Here is an 18,539-nt window from a genome sequence, read left to right on the forward strand (position 1 = left end):
TTATGACCCCCATTTCTCACTATGCATGGATCAAGTGAGCCAATGAAGTGCTGACTTCTTAACTATCCCAAATTTTGGACACTGTTATTTTTATTTAAGAGTATTTTAGAAAAATCACACTTGTTCTAATTTTCAGACAGTTATGGTGGCACTTTTCTATCAAGCTACTAAAAACTTCCACTTACATGCAGTGGGTAGATAACATGTCATAATTACAGTTACACATATGAATAGTTAACAGAGGAGAAATTACCCTGTTGTTCTACACCAAGGGAAAAAAATGTAAGGACTACATAGCTCATAAAGAATATTAACATTTTCTATCACAAAATAACTAATAAGACTGGAATTGTATCAATCCACATTATAGAGCTTAACATTTAATATTTTTTAATATATTTTCTGTTTTTGGCCACACTACATGGCATGTGGGATATTAGTTCCCCGACCAGGGATCAAACCTTTGCCCCCTGCAGTGGAAGGGCAGAGTCTTAACCACTGTACCGCTGGGATGTCCCCAAGCTTAACATTTTAGTCGAGGTATTAAGAAAATAAAATAAGGCTTTTAACTTCATATAAAGATTTATTTGGATATTTATATAAGTATTAAAAGCATTTCTCTCTTCATTTATGGTTTGATTTCATGTAGTGCCTTATATGTTGCTATCTTAACAGTTTCTTAGTATAATGGATAATTATTAGAATATAATTATAAAGAATGACAGAATTCTATATAGTTACTTGCAGAGACATTTCAGTGCAAAATCTTATTCACATGTAAACCCAAATTTATTTGTTACCTTAATCTATACTTTGTCAAATGCAAACATTTTAATTTTTGCTAATTCTTAACTTTAACCAAAGGGCTTGACATTTTAAAATTTCATTCTTATCTACTAATGTATTTAGAAAATAATTTAGTTCACTTTTAGTAAGGTCATTAGAACCCAATTAATCAACCAACTTCTAAGTAAGTACATTAAATATTCTACTATAAAGTCTCTCCCAAGTAGAATACACATATCAAGTATTTGTTTTTGCTATTTTTATTCCCTAAGCTTTTACACAGTATTTCAATGTTGTTTTGTCTACTGCTATTTAAAAAAGCCCACCTTCCTTCCACCTGCTACTACAATAATAGTGTTACAGGTTTTTGTTTTTGGGTTTTTTTTTTCGGTATGTGGGCCTATCACTGCTGTGGCCTCTCCCGTTGTGGAGCACAGGCTCTGGATGTGTAGGCTCAACGGCCATGGCTCACGGGCCCAGCCGCTCCACGGCATGTGGGATCTTCCTGGACTAGGGCACGAACCCATGTCCCCTGCATCGGCAGGTGGAGTCTCAACAACTGCACCACCAGGGAAGCCCACTGTTACAAGTTTTTAAGGAAATGGGTGGGCTCATTTGGGGATGATATGCCTCAAAAGAACAGAGTCGCCAAGCTACTGATGTGTACTTAGAACCATAAGAGCATAATGTACAATTCAGTGGATTTAGGTATTTTAAAAAATATACTTCTCACTTCCCTGATAAATGAAATTAATCATCACCTTTGATTTAGTTCTGTCTCTAAGAGGTATAAATAGCATGTAATAAATCACCTCTTTTAATCACAAGGTCTAATATGAGAAAAACAAATATATGCTGTATATACCATGCACTAAACTGTTTTTTTTTAATTCAGTAGTATTGCTTGCTGTTGTTGTTGTTAAAGCATAGTATTTACTCTTGTAGCTAAATTGCACATCTAATATCATAGAAAAATCTTCTAATGGAATAACTTGTAAAATCTCTACCCCAACAAAGTTAATTCGGTGTCTAGGAAGCACCCTATTGAAAAATGTGGATTAAGTCCTACAGTGCCTGTAATTGAGTTTTAAAAGTGGTGTGTTGTCCCTTGTAAAGCAATTATACTCCAATAAAGATGTTTTAAAAAAAAGTGGTGTGTTGCTATACTGAATACAAAAATATGATAGAAAGGATTCATCCCTTATAAATAGTTGGAGAAACTCTCATCTGTATATCTAATTAATTCCATTAGACTTGCTGGGTAGTAGCTTAGTTCAAAATATTGATTGGCTTTAGCTATGGAAAAATAACAAAGTACTAATGAAGACAAAAATAATTCCTTTGAGTTGGAGATTCATTCACGGCTAGAAAAGAAAAGAAAATGTCAGTTTAGAACAGCTTATAATTAATTTTAAACATTGTAATTGTATGCACACAGTTGTAAAAATGATTTAAATTGACATGAATAATACCAAGGGAAATGTATGGCACTGTTTGGGCACTTCTTTACACATATTCAATGAAACAATGGTTTGTCTGACTTTAGCCAAAGTATATGTTTCAAATGATTTTAAGCACAAGGGAGGGAGATGTGAGTAGATTTACTCCTTGGTGTCATAGTTAGAGGTTAAATATGTCCAAAAGTCTCTGTTAATAAGTACAAATCTAACATCTGTGAATTTACTTAAATATATTTTGAATTTGCTATTAGTATCTAGTCCCTTCAGATATTGAGTTTGATGTTCATTGCTATATGCTTTTAATGAAAGGAGAAGTAATGACTATTATTCTGTAGACCCTTTATTTGGTAGATCTTCACATTGATGCCACCTCTGAGACACATGTGGTTATTAGCAGCAATTGCTTTTCAGTATTAAATTTCAGAATCAAGTAAACATTGAGTGACAAATTTTAAATCCTATGCTGACTTTCTCTTGTTGTTCAACTGATTCTTGGGCCACCAAGTACCCTTTACCAATTAATAATTAGTAATAAATAATTCTTAACTAATTAATGACCTAAGAAGCACAATATATTTCAAAGCTTAAATTTTTATTTTAGGGTTACTAAGTGTTGGTTGCTTTCACTGTTGATAGATAATCATATATACAAGATTGATGGCTTTATTGTAGTCAGAGAAGTGCTTCAGAGCTATCAACTTTCTGAATTTTTTGGTTTATTCACATATTTGAGCTTGTTCAACCAAAAGATAACTTTTTAAAGTGAGTTATTTAACAGATATTTAATTTTATTAACTACATCTGTAGTAATTTATTAGTTATATATCTGCAGTATTTTACTAATGATAAATCTACATTTAAAAATTTCCTCAAAAGGTTCTACAGAATAATTGATTGAGATATATTTATCTATTGCTCATCATGATATACTTAAGCATTTTAAGACTTTTATTGAAGTATAATAAACATAAGAAAAGTGCACATATAGGTGTACAACTAAATGAATTTTCCCAAACTGAACATGTATATGCAACTATCACTCAGATCAAGAAACAGCATATTATTAGTACCCCAGTAGTCCTCCTTTTGTTTCCTTCCAATCAGTACCTGACCTCGAGGATAACCAACCACTTCCTGACTTTAATAACCATAGATTAGTTTTACCTGCTTTCAGTACCTAAGAAGTTTTTAACATAACAAGACAAAGGCTGTCATTTTCATAGTGTTAAAAGTGAGATTCTACATCATTTTAGAATGTCCTACAATGTGCAGGGCAGTCCGCCCACATCAAATTATCCAGCCCAAAATGTTAATAGTGCTGAGGTTGAGAAACTCCGCTAACACAACACAATGGCCTTAGGATTTTTTCTCCCTAATTATATACTCGAGAAATGCCCAAGTGAACTTACACAAGTCCATTTGTCTTCTGTTTTCTCAATCACAATAGTCTGTGTGTCACTACCTGGTGGTATATATTCATAGTCATCATACAGGAGGCCTAGGATTGGATATTGTGACCTGTACCTATACAGAAAAAAAAGTTAGTTTACAAGTTGGACAAGAAAATAACTCTCATTACTTTTTAGTCACTCCTAGTTTGATCCTCCTTATTTAATTAATTTGGCTTTGAATGACTTTTAACTCTTTCTAAAAAGAAAATCTCCTCTCAGTGGTACAAAGATTTACTACTGCTATTTTCAAGAGAGTAAGAGGGAAGTACTTTTGTTTCTGGCAATAATGGACCACTGGTTGCACAAGACAGTGATCCCAGAGAAGGGAAATAAATGACATGAGCCCTGCAAGTGCCTAGCTCACTGCCTGGAGTCATAATTTGTGGAGCAGAATACCAGACAGGAAAGAGTTACATAGCTGGAGAGAGGTCACGGGATCTGTAGACAGTTCCACCACAAGTCCTTGGGTGAGCACTGATCAGTGTAGGCTTGTGAAAAAGCTACTGATGTTAGGGAAAGAAGCATTGAAAAAGTGCAGTCTTCAAATTCATGGAGTTCACATAGTAAAGGGAACTCCAGTCTGTGTTCCACTAACCAGAGTGGAAAGACTTCCTAATACCAGAGGGCATCAGGCAAATACTACAAAAGACTATTGCCTTAGTAGTGAGATAAACTACCAATGGTATTTTTCACAGAACTAGAACAAAATATTTCACAATTTGTATGGAAACACAAAACACCCAAATAGCCAAAGGAATCTTGAGACAGAAAAACAGAGCTGGAGGAATCAGGCTCCCTGACTTCAGACTATACTACAAAGCTACAGTCATCAAGACAGTATGGTACTGGCACAAAAACAGAAATATACATCAATGGAACAGGATAGAAAGCCCAGAGATGAACCCACACATATGTGGCCAACTTATCATTGATAAAGTAGGCAAGAATATACAGTGGAGAAAAGACAGCCTCTTCAAAAAGTGGTGCTGGGAAAACTGGACAGCTACATGTAAAAGAATGAAATTAGAACACTCCCTAACACCATACACAAAAATAAAATCAAAATGGATTAAATACCTAAAGGTAAGGCCAGACAGTATCAAACTCTTAGAGGAAAACATAGGCAGAACACTCTGTGACATACATCACAGCAAGATCCTTTTTGACCGACCACCTAGAGTAATGGAAATAAAGACAAAAATAAACAAATGGGACCTAATGAAACTTAAAAGCTTTTGAACAGCAAAGGAAAACATAAACAAGATGAAAAGACAGCCCTCATAATGGGAGAAAATATTTGCTAATGAAGCAACTGATAAAGGATTAATCTCCAAAATTTAAAAGCAGCTCATGCAGCTCAATATCAAAAAAAACAAGCAACCTAATCCAAAAATGGGCAGAAGACCTAAATAGACATTTCTCCAAAGAAGATATACAGATTGCCAACAAACACATGAAAGGATGCTCAACATCACTAATCATCTGAGAAATGCAAATCAAAACTACAATGAGGTATCACTGCACACCAGTCAGAATGGCCATCATCAAAATATCTACAAACAATAAATGCTGGAGAGGGTGTGGAGAAAAGGGAACACTCTTGCACTGTTGGTGGGAATGTAAATTGATACAGCCACCATAAAGAAAAGTATGGAGGTTCCTTAAAAACTAAAAATAGAGCTACCATACGAACCAGCAATACCACTACGGGGCATATACACCAAGAACACCATAATTCAAAGAGAGTCATGTACCAAAATGTTCATTGCAGCTCTGTTTACAATAGCCAGGACATGGAAGCAACTTAAGTCCATTGACAGATGAATGGATAAAGAAGATGGGGCACATATATATAATGGAATATTACTCAGCCATAAAAAGAAACAAGATTGAGTTATTTGTAGTGAGGTGGATGGATGCAGAGTTTGTCATACAGAGTGAAGTAAGTCAGAAAGAGGAAAACAAATACCGTATGCTAACACATATATATGGAATCTAAAAAAAAAAAATTGTACTGAAGAACCTAGGAGCAGGACACAAATAAAGATGCAGACATAGAGAATGGACTTGAGAACACGAGGTGGGGGAAGGGTCAGCTGGGACGAAGTGAGAGAGTGGCATGGACATATATACTCTACCAAATATAAAATAGATAGCTAGTGGGAAGCAGCCGCATAGCACAGTGAGATCAGCTCGGTGCTTTGTATCCACCTAGAGGGGTGGGATAGGGAGGATGGGAGGGAGATGCAAGAGGGAGGAGATATAGAGATATATGTTTATGTATAGCTGATTCACTTTGTTATACAGCAGAAACTAACACCCCATTGTAAAGCAGTTATACTCCAATAAAGATGTTAAAAAATAAAATGAAATAAGATCTAAGGATATTTTGTACAAAACAGGGAATATAGCCAATACTTTATAGTAACTAAAAATAGAATATAACCTTTAAAATTGTGAATCACTGCATAGTGTACTTAAAATTTATTTAATATTGTAGATCAACTATACCTCAATAAAGAAATTTGGACTAAAAAAAAAAGTACATATAAATGAAAAAAATAGCAAAAAATCATGAAGGGGAAATGGAAGTATACTACCATAAAGTTTGTATGCTACATGTGATGAGGTATATTATTTGACGATAGACTGTGATAAGATAAAAAAGGGATACTTTAAAACTTATACCAATTATAAAAAGTAATATACCCAATAAGCAAATAAAATAGATAAAAACAATAATGAAAAATTTAAGAATATCACTAAACTTGATGTAGTTCTAAGCAGTCTAGTTAGCAAAGAAACAGCACACAATTTACAGATATTAAGAAAGAGGAGCTATCACCTCACACATGTCTTAGAATGGCTATTATCAATAAGACAAGAAATAGCAAGTGTTGGCAAGATGTGGAGAAAAGGGAACCCTTGTGCACTGTTGGTGGGAATGCAAACTGGTGCAGCCACTATGAAAAACAGTATGGAGATTCCTTAAAACATCAAAAATAGAACTAGCATATGATCCAGCAATGTCACTTCTGGGTATTTATCAAGAGGAAATGAAAACACTATAATATATCTACACCCTCATATTCACTGTGGCATTATTTAAAATAGTCAAGACATGGAATCAATGTAAGTGTCCATCAATATGAGAAAGGATAAATAAAATATTATATATATAATAAATGTATAATATATATATATATTTACACACACACTGGAATACTTTTTTTAGTTTATTTTAAGTTTTGTTTATTTTTTTAATACAGCAGGTTCTTGTTAGTTATCTATTTTTTACATATTAGTGTATATATGTCAATCCTAATCTCCCAATTCATCCCACCACCACCTTGCCCCGCACTAGAATATTATTCAGCCAAAAATGAAGGAAGTCCTACCATTTATGACAGCATGGACGGACCTTGAGGGCATTAAGCATAGTGAAATAAGTCAGAGAGAGAAAGACAAATATCATATTATCTCACTTATACATGGAATCTAAAACAAATGAACTCATAGATAAAGAGAATATATTGGTGGTTGCTAGAGGTGGGGGGTGGGAGTGGGCAAAATGGGTGAAAGTGGTCAAAAGTACAAACTTCCAGTTATAAAATAAATAAGTCCTGGGGATGTAATGAACAGTGTGGTGACTATAGTTAATAATACTGTACTGGACAACTGAAAGTTGCTAAAAGATTAAATCTTAAAATGTTCTCATCACAAGAAAAAATTTGTAACTATGGATGGTGACGGGTGTTAACTAGACTTATTGTGGTGATCATTTAACAGTATACACATAGTGAATCATCATTTTGTACATCCAAAACTAAAATAATGTTATAAGTTAATTATATCTCAATTTTTAAAATTTTAAAGGAGATCCTTTGTCTTGAAAACATAATAAAGGAGTATTATGACAATTTTATGCCAAAAATACTTGATAACTTAGATGACATGCACCAATTCCTAGAGAGACACAAATTACAAAACAGAGCTGACAGAAGACCTCAAACTTCTGAAAAGACAAGAAAACCTCCACATAACCTGATAAGACAAAAGGGGGAAAAAAAAAAGGAATCAGGACAGGGAGGGAGCTGGGAAAGAAGAAAGATTCCCACACCTTGGAAAGTCTGCTCAACAGTGGAGAGATCAGACTGGATGAAGGGGGAGTTTCGGAGCCTAAGAGGGGAGAGCAGCAACCAGTTCGTGTAAGGCATAAAGGAGAGTAACCTGCACAGAGGACTGGCACTGCCACCCCGCACTCCCCAACCTGAGACACTCCTCTGTTGGTGAGGGTGGGGGTTGAGTGCTGAAGCTCAGACTCCGAACTTCGGTCCCAGGGAGAGGACCAGGGTTAAGTGTGGAAGCAGCCTGAAAAGGTCAGGCAGTGGCAACTGAAGGTATACCATGAAGAAGCCTTGGCCCACCAGAGAAGCAAGGCACCATTATTGGGAGGTGCATGAGGAGAGAGATGGGACCACAAGCTTCTTTCCCTGAGTGCTCCCAGTCAACGGAACACTGCCTAGTGGAGTTCTCAGGGTGGGTGTGAGTCACCACCTCCATCTTGGTCTCCAGAGGCAGGCACTGGTCACCTCTTCCAGACACATGGGCAGACACTGGAACCCAACTGACTGTCTCAGGAGTGCCCCGATAGCTCTCACTACAAGAAAATCCACCAGTGGGTGCTGGGACCTGCCAGTGTGTGCTAGGACTTGACCTGCTGTCCCAGGAGCACACGGAAACCTCTCACTACTAGGAAATCCATTAGCGGGTGCCAGGACCTGCCCCACTATCCAGGGAGCACGTGGATAGCTCTCGCTACAGGGAAATCTGACAGTGGGTGCCCGGACCTGCCCCACTGTCCCAGAAGGAGAGGGATAGCTCCCACCACTAGGAAATCCACCCAGAGTAGGGGCTGAAACAACAACTGAGAGCCAGGGTCTGTGTGACTAAGGATGAAGAGCTGAAATCTCTCCTCAGAGCTGAACGAACTGTGAAGTTACACCTCTGCTGATGGCTTCCTAAATTCAGCACCTGTGAAACATCCAAAAGGACAACAAGAACTCCTGTACTCTGATAGATATGGCATTAGCAGCTGTGGGATCTGTGGGCATGTACACACAGGGAATGCGCCAGACCAGAGTCTGAGCAGCCTCCATAGCTACCATGGCAGGTCCAGGTGAATGAATACTGCAGTCCTAGGAACTGACCTCAGTGGACCTGTGCCAGTGACTGGGTGAAAATAATGCCTGAGAGTCACCAGGGCCAATTGCTGGCATACCCACAGTTAAGGTGGGACCAAAAGCAGTGCCAACAACAGTGTACTTTCTGAGTCCACACAATGGATGAAAGGGGACACAACAGAGCACATTCACAGTGAACACCTCCAGAGGAGGAACACTCATTGGCTTCTCTCCCAGTGGGAGTCCTCCAATCCCACGTACCTCACACCACACTGCAGATCAGAATCACAGCCAAGAAAAAGTTCTAGGGACCTCTACTCCAACAAATAGGGAGAAGACCCCACACAGCCACTGGGAGCAAAGGGGAGGTCCTCTCAATATCCAGGGCAGGCTCTGATCACCACAACACAAATCAAACACCTTACCAATGGGATAACAGAACAAGCCAAAGGACCAACCTCACCCACCAGGCAGCAGACAACAGAAGTAAAAGGAAGTAAACTCCTGCAGGCTGTGGAAAGGAGACCACAAACACAGTAAGTCTGACGAAATGAGATGACAAAGAAATATGTTGCAGGCAAAGGAGCAAGAAAAAAACCTACAAGAACAACTAGATGAAGAGGAGATAAGTAATGTCTTAAAAAATATTCAGAGTAATGATAGTAAAGATGATCCAAGATCACAGAAAAAGAATGGAGGCATGGATTGAGAAGATACAAGAAAAGTTTAACAAACACCTAGAAAAACTAAAGAACAAACAGAGATGAACAACACATTAATGAAAATAAAAATACACTAGAGGCGGAGGACCTTTAAGAGGGCAGAGGAATAAGACGTGAAGAACACCTTCCTCCCCACAAATACAACAAAAATACATCTACAGGGCTTCCCTGGTGGAGCAGTGGTTGAGAGTCCGCCTGCCGATGCAGGGGACACGGGTTCGTGCCCCAGTCTGGGAGGATCCCACATGCCGTGGAGCAGCTGGGCCCATGAGCCATGGCCACTGAGCCTGCGAGTCCGGAGCCTGTGCTCCGCAAAGGGAGAGGCCACAACAGTGAGAGGCCTGTGTACCACGGGAAAAAAAAAATCTACAAGTGGAACAACTCCTACACAACACCTACTGAACACTGGCAGGAGACCTCAGACTTCCCAAAAGGTTGTGTGAGGAGAGAGGATTCAGAGCACTGCCTAAACGAGCTTCAGAGACTGGTGTGAGCCACAGCTATCAGCACGTACATCACAGACGGGCATGAAACGCTAACACTGCTGCTGCAGCCACCAAGAATCCTGTGTGCAAGCACAGGTCACTATCTACACCACCCATCCCAGGAGCCTGTGCAGCCCACCACTGCCAGGGTCCTGTGATCCAGGGACAACTTCCTCAAGAGAACACACAGCACACCTCAGGCTGTGGCAACGTCACTGCTGGCCTCTGCTGCCACAGGCTCGCCCTGCATTCTGTACCCCTCCCGTCCCCCGGCCTGAGTGAGACAGAGCCCCCTAATCAGCTGATCTTTTAACCCCCTCCTGCCTGGGTGAAGAACAGATGCCAGAGGGTGACCTACATGCAGAGGCAGGGCCAAATCCAAAGCAGAATCCCAGGAGCTGTGTGAACAAAGAAGATAAAGGGAAATTTCTCCCAGCAGCCTCAGGAGCAGCAGATTAAATCTCCGCAATCAATTTGATGTACCCTGCATCTGTGGAACACCTGAATAGACAATGAATCATCCCAAACCTGAGGTAGTGGACTTTGGGAGCAACTATAGAATTGGGGTTTGCTTTCTGCTACTAATTTGTTTCTAGTATTATGTTTATCTTAATTTAGTATTTAGGGCTTATTATCATTGGTAGATTCGTTTATTGATTTGGTTTCTCTCTTCCATATATACATATATATATATATATTTTTTTTCCTTTTTCCGTTTTTGTGAGTGTGTATGTATATGCTACTTTGTGTGATTTTGTCTGTATAGGTTTGCTTTTACCATTTGTCCTACGGTTCTCTCTGTCCGGTCTTTTTAGTATAGTTTCTAGCACTTCTTATCATTGATGGATTAGTTTATAGGTTTAGTTGCTGTCTTCCTTTTTTTATTAATTACTTTATTATAATATATTTTTTAATTTTTTATTTTAATAACTTTATGTTTTTTTCTTTCTTTTTTCTTTTCTCACTTTTCTTCTGAGCTGTGTGGCTGACAGGATCTTGGTTCTCTGGACAGGTGTCAGGCCTGAGCTTCTGACTTGGGAGAGCCGAATTCAGGACAATGGTCCACCAGAGACCTAACAGCCCCTCATAATATCAATCAGCAAGAGTTCTCCCAGCAATCTCCTTCTCAATGCTAAGACAAAGTTTCACTCAATGACCAGGAAGTTCCAGTGCTAGACACCCTATGCCAACCAGTAAGACAGGAACACAACCCCACCCACTAGCAGAGAGGCTGCCTAAAATCATAATAAGTTCACACACACCCCAAAACACACCATTGGACATAGTCCTGCCCACCAGAAAGAAAAGATCTAGTCTCAGCCACTAGAACACAGGCACCAGTCCCCTCCACCAGGAAGCCTACACAACCACTGAACCAACCTTACCCACTGGGGCAGACACCAAAAACAACGGGAACAATGAACCTGCAGGCTGTGAAAAGGAAACCCCAAACACATTAGGTTAAGCAAAATGAGAAGACAGAGAAACACAAAGCAGATGAAGGATCAAGGTAAAACCCACCAGACCAAACAAATGAAGAGGAAATAGGCAGTCTACTTGAAAAAGAATTCAGAGTAATGATAGTAAAGATGATCCAAAATCTTGCAAGTAAAATGGATAAAATACAAGAAACATTCAACAAGGACCTAGAAGAATGAAAGAGCAAAAAAACAATGATGAACAACACAATAAATGAAATTAAAAATTCTCTAGAAGGAATCAACATCAGAATAACTGAGGCAGAAGAACGGATAAGTGACCTGGAAGGTAAAATAGTGGAAATAACTACCACAGAGCAGAATGAAGAAAAAAGAATGAAAAGAATAGAGGACAGTCTCAGAGACCTCAGGGACATTAAACACACCAATATGCGAATTATAGGGGTCGCAGAAGAAGAAGAGAAAAAGAAAGGGACTGAGAAAATATTGGAAGAGGTTATAGTTGAAAACTTCCCTAATATGGGAAAGGAAATAATCAATCAAGTCCAGGAAGCACAGAGTCCCATACAGAATAAATCCAAGGAGAAACACGCCAAGACACATATTAATCAAACTATCAAAAATTAAATACAAAGAAAATATATGAAATGCAGCAAGGGAAAAACAACAAATAACATACAAGGAGATCCCCATAAGGCTAACAGCTGATCTTTCAGCAGAAACTCTACAAGACAGAAGGGAGTGGAAGGACATATTTAAGTGATGAAAGGGAAAAATCTACAACCAAGATTACTCGATCCACCAAAGATCTCATTCAGATTCAAAAGAGAAATTAAAACCTTCAGAGACAAGAAAAAGCTAAGAGAATTCAGCAGCACAAAACCAGCTTTACAGCAAATGCTAAAGGAACTTCTCTAGGCAAGAAACACAAGAGAAGGGAAAGACCTACAATAACAAACCTAAAACAATTTAGAAAATGGGAATAGGAACATACATATCGATAACTAACTTAAATGTAAATGGATTAAATGCTCCAACCAAAAGACATAGACTGGTGGAATGGATAATAAAACAAGACCCATATATATACTGTCTACAAGAGACCCACTTCAGACCTAGGGACACATACAGACAGAAAGTGAGGGGATGGAAAAAGATATTCCATGCAAATGGAAATCAAAAGAAAGCTGGAGTAGCAGCTCTCATATTAGACATAATAGACTTTAAAATAAATACTGTTATAAGAGAAAAGGAAGACACTACATAATGATCAAGGGATCGATCCAAGAAGAAGATATAACAATTGTAAATCTTTATGCACCCAACTTAGGAGCACCTCAACACTTAAGGCAAATGCTAACAGTCATAAGAGGGGAAATCGGCAGTAACACAATAATAGTAGGAGACATTAACACCCCATTTTCACCAATGGACAGATCATCCAAAATGAAAATAACTAAGGAAACACAAGCTTTAAATGATACGTTAAACAAGATGGACTTAATTGATACTTATAGGACATTCTCTCCAAAAACAACAGAATACACTTTCTTCTCAAGTGATCATGGAACATTCTGCAGGATAAGCCATATCTTGGGTCACAAGTCAAGCCTTGGTAAATTTAAGACAATTGAAATTGTATCATATATCTTTTCTGACCACAACACTATGGGACTAGATGTCAATTACAGGAAAAAAATCTGTAAAAAATACCAATACATGGAGGCTAAACAATACACTACTAAATAACCAAGGGATCACTGAAGAAATCAAAGAGGAAATCAAAAAATACCTAACAACAAATGACAATGAAAACATGATTACCCAAAACCCATGGGATGCAGCAAAAGCACTTCTAAAAGGGAAGTTTATAGTAATAAAATCCTACCTCAAGAAACAAGAAAAACCTCAAATAAACAACCTAACCTTACACCTAAAGCAATTAGAGAAAGAAGAACAACGACACACACACAAAAAACCCCACAGTTAGCAGAAGGAAAGAAATCATAAAGATCGGATCAGAAATAAATAAAAAGAAATGAAGGAAATGAAAGCAAAGATCAATAAAACTAAAAGCTGCTTGTATGAGAAGATAAACAAAATTGATAAACCATTAGCCAGACTCATGAAGAAAAAAAAGTAGAAGACTCAAATCAACAGAATTAGAAATGAAAAAGAAGTAATGACTGACATTGCAGAAATACAAAGGATCATAAGAGATTACTACAAGCAACTGTATGCCAATAAAATGGACAACCTGGAAGAAATGGACAAATTCTTAGAAAAGCACAACCTTCCAAGATTGAACCAGGAAGAAACAGAAAATATAAACAGACCAAGCACAAGCACTGAAATTGAAACCGTGATTCAAAATCTTCCAACAGGGCTTCCCTGGTGGCGCAGTGGTTGGGAGTCCGCCTGCCGATGCAGGGACACGAGTTCGTGCCCCTGTCCAGGAAGACCCCACATGCCACGGAATGGCTGGGCCCATGAGCCATGGCTGCTGAGCCTGCACGTCCAGAGCCTGTGCTCTGCAACGGGAGAGGCCACAACAGTGAGAGGCCTGTGTACCACAAAAAAAAAAAAAAAGAAAAAAAGAAAAAAAAATCTTCCAAAAAACAGAAGCCCAGGACCAGATGGCTTCACAGGCGAATTCTATCAAACATTTACTGAAGAGCTAACACCTATCTTTCTTAGACTCTTCCAAAATATATCAAAGGGAGGACCAGACCCAAACTCATTCTACAGGGCCACCATCACCCTGATACCAAAACCAGACAAAGATGTCACAAAGAAAGAAAACTACAGGCTAATATTAGTGATGAACATGATGCAAAAATCCTAACAAAATACTAGCAAACAGAATCCAACAGCGCGTTAAAAGGATCATACACTATGATCAAGTGAGGTTTATCCCAGGAATGCAAGGATTCAATAGAGGAAAATCAATCAATGTGGTACACCATATTAACAAATTGAAGGATAAAAACCATATGATAATCTCAATAGATACAGAAGAAGCTTTTGACAAAATTCAACACCCATTTATGATAAAAAAAATATCCAGAAAGTAGGCATAGAGGGAACTTACCTCACCATAATAAAGGCCATATACGACAAACCCACAGGCAACATCATTCTCAATAGTGAAAAACAAACCATTTCCACTAAGATCAGGAATAAGACAGGGTTTCCCACTCTCACCACTGTTATTCAACATAGTTTTGGAAGTTTCAGCCACAGCAATCACAGAAGAAAAAAGAAATGAAAAGAATCCATATCAGAAAAGAAGTAAAGCTGTCACTGTTTGCAGATGACATGGTATATACATAGAATATCCTAAAGATTCTACCATTAAACTAATAAAGCTAATCAGTGAATTTGGTAAAGTTGCAGATACAAAATTAATACACAGAAATCACTTGCATTCCTATACACTAACAATGAAAGACCAGAAAGAGAAATTAAGGAAACAATCCCATTTACCATCACATCATGAAGAATAAAATACCTAGGAATAAACCTACCAAAGGAGGCAAAGACCTATATGCAGAAAACTACAAGATGTCACTGAAAGAAATCAAAGATGACACAAACAGATGAAGAGATATACCATAGTCTTAGATTGGAAGAATCAATATTGAGAAAATGACTATACTACCCAAAGCAATCTACAGATTCAATGCAATCCTTAACAAATTACCAATGACATTTTCCACAGAAGTAGAACAAAATATTTTACAATTTGTATGGAAACAGAAAAGACCATGAATAGTCACAGGAATCCTGAGACAGAAAAACGGAGCTGGAGGAATCAGGCTCCCTGACTTTAGACTATACTACAAAGCTACAGTCATCAAGACAGTATGGTACTGGCACAAAATAGAAATATAGATCAATGGAACAGGGTAGAAAGCCCAGAGATAAACCCACGCACCTATGGTCACATAATCTATGACTAAAGAGGCAAGAATATACAATGGAGAAAAAACAGTCTCTTCAAAAAGTGGTGCTGAGAAAACTGGAGAGCTACATGTAAAAGAATGAAGTTATGACACTCCTTAACACCATACTCAAAAATAAACTCAAAATGGATTAAAGACCTAAATGTAAGGCCAGAAGCTATCAAACTCTTAGAATAAAACATAGGTAGCACACTCTTTGATATAAAGCACAACAAACTGTTTTTTGATCCACCTCCTAGCATAGTGAAAGTGAAAATAAAAACAAAAATAAACAAATGGGATCTAATTAAACTTAAAAACTTTTGCACAATGAAGGAAGCCATAAACAAAACAAAAAGAGAATCCTCAGAGTGGGAGAAAATATTTCCAAATGAAGCAACCCACAAGGGATTAATCTCCAAACTATACAAACAGTTAATGAACCTCAATATCAAAAAAACAATCAAAAAATGGGCTGAAAATCTAAATAGACTTTTCTCCAAAGAAGACATACAGGTGGACAAAAAGCACATGAAAAGATGCTTAACATTGCTAATTATTAGAAAAATGCAAATCAAAACTACAATGAGGTTTCACCTCACACCAGTCAAAATGGCTATCATTAAAAAAATTACAAACAATAAATCCTGGAGAGGGTATGGATAAAGGGGAACCCTCCTACACTGTTGGTGGGAATGTCAATTGGTACAGCCACTATGGAGACCAGTATGGAGGTTCCTTAAAAAACTAAAAATAGAACTACCATATTACTCAGCAACCCAACTCCTGGGCATATTTCTGGAGAAAACCATAATTCAAAAAGATACATGCAGAACAGTGTTCACTGCATCACTATTTACAGTAGCTGGGACATGGAAGCAACCTAAAGGTTCATCAAAAGAGGAATGGATAAAGAAGATGCAGTACATATATACAATGGACTATTGCATAAAATAACAAAATAATGACATTTGTGGCAACATGGATGGACCTAGAGATTGTCATAGTGAGTAAAGTAAGTCAGACACAGAAAGACAAATACCATATGATATTGCTTATGTGTGGAATCTAAAAAAAAAAGGGTACAAATGAACTTATTTAGAAAACAGAAGTAGAGTCACATATGTAGAAAACAAACATGGTTACCAGGGGATAAGTGGGGGATGGATAAATTTGGAGGTTGGGATTGACATAAACACACTACTATATATAAAATAGATAACTAATAAGGATGTGCTGTATAGCACAGGGAAATCTACTAAGTACTCTGTACTGTTCTGTATGGGAAAAGAATCTAAACAAAGAGTGGATATATGTATATGTATAATTAATTCACTTTGCTGTACACCTGAATGTTAACACAACATTGTAAATCAACTATACTCCAATAAAATTTTTTGAAAAAGAAATTAAAGAGGACATAAATTGAAAAGGATCCCATGATTATTGACCAGAAAACAGTTTTGTTTACATGGCAATAATACCTAAAGTGTCCTACATATTCAATGAATTTTCTGTAAAAATTCCAGTGGGATCTTTTTTTAACAGAAATTAACAAGCTTAACCTAAATCTCATATGGAAAAGCAAAAGACCACAAACAGCTAAAACTTTCTTGAAAATAAAAGTTAAAAGACTCACACTCCTGATTTCACAACTTAACTAAAATGCTATAATAATCAAGACAGTGTGGTACTAGCATAAAGACAGATAAACAGATTAATGGAATAAAACTGAGAGTCTACATATTTGCCCTTACATTTATGGTAGCTTGATTGACAAGGATGCCAAGTCAATTTAATGGGGGAAAGGATAGCATATTCCATAAATGAGTATGGGACAACTGGATATCCCCATGCACAAGAATGAACTTGGATACCTAATTAACAACATATAAAAAATTAACTCAAATGGATCCTAAATCTAAATGTAATAGATACAAATATAAAACTCTTTAGAAGACAATGTGGGTGTAAATATTAAAGACCTTGTATTAGTCAATGGTTTCTTACATATGATACCAAAAGCATGAGTAAAGAAAAAATAGATGTATTGGACTTTCTCAAAATTAAAAACTTGTGCTGCAAATGATACAATCAAGATAGTGAAAAGACAATCCATGGAATGGAAGAAAATGTTTGCAACTCATATCTCTGATAAGGAACTTGTATCCAGAATATATAAATATCTCTTGCAATTCAACAATAAAATAGCAAATAATACAATTTATAAATGAAGAAAGACTTTAGTCATTTCTTCAAGAAGATATAGAAATGGCCAATAAGCACATGAAAAAATACTATGCAACACTAATTATTGGAGAACTACAAATCAAGAGTGCAATGAAATACCACTTCCCACCCCTTAGAATGGCTACAATCCAACAGATGGACAATAACAAATGTTTGGGAGGATGGAGAGAAATTGGAATCCTCTTACATCACTGGTGGGAATGTAAAATGGTGCAGCTGTTTTGGAAAAGTTTAGCAGTTCTTCAAAAAGTTAAACAGAGTTACCATGTGCTCAGCAATTCTACTCTTCTTTATATACTCAAAGAAATGAACACATATGTCCACACAGATTTGTACCCAGATATTTACAGTAGCATTTTTCAAAATTGAAAACAGCCCCTAAATGTCCATCAGTTGATGAATGGATAAATAAAAGGTTATACATCCATAAATGGACTATTATTTAGTAACAAAAATCAATGAAGTACTGACACATGCTAAAACATGGATGAATCTTGAAAACATGCAAAGTGAAAGAATTCAGTCACCAAAGACCACATTTTGATTATTCCATTTATATGAAATATCCAAAATAGACTTTGGCTGAAACTATTTATAAAGAGTCACTTTCTATTTGGTTTTGCTAAATTGTTGAGATGTAAGCTATGTTCGTACTGCTAACATGAGGAGAGACCCTGCCTAAGAATGACCTCTATGCAGGAAAGAGCAGAGCCAAAAGATAGACAGATTTCTGAAGACATATTTTGATCACACAAATCCATCTGGACACCAAGCAATCCCAATTATATGAATTAACTAATTCCCAGTTTAAGTTGGGTT

At 37.2% G+C, this 18,539-nt stretch overlaps 1 protein-coding gene across 1 annotated transcript in view; it reads right to left on the minus strand.

The window, feature by feature from the left end:
• Positions 1-2,144: 2,144 nt before the first annotated feature.
• POF1B (POF1B actin binding protein) overlaps positions 2,145-18,539 on the minus strand; it is a gene marked incomplete at both ends in the record, with an annotated part of 86,826 nt that continues 70,431 nt past the window's right edge. Inside the window, 2 exon segments of the mRNA XM_079728066.1 lie at positions 2,145-2,150; positions 3,656-3,770. Of these exon segments, the coding sequence (XP_079584192.1) occupies positions 2,145-2,150; positions 3,656-3,770 (121 nt within the window).

The sequence above is a fragment of the Hyperoodon ampullatus genome (genome assembly GCF_949752795.1).
Source record: "Hyperoodon ampullatus genome assembly, chromosome: X".
In the NCBI taxonomy this organism is placed as follows: domain Eukaryota; kingdom Metazoa; phylum Chordata; class Mammalia; order Artiodactyla; family Ziphiidae; genus Hyperoodon; species Hyperoodon ampullatus.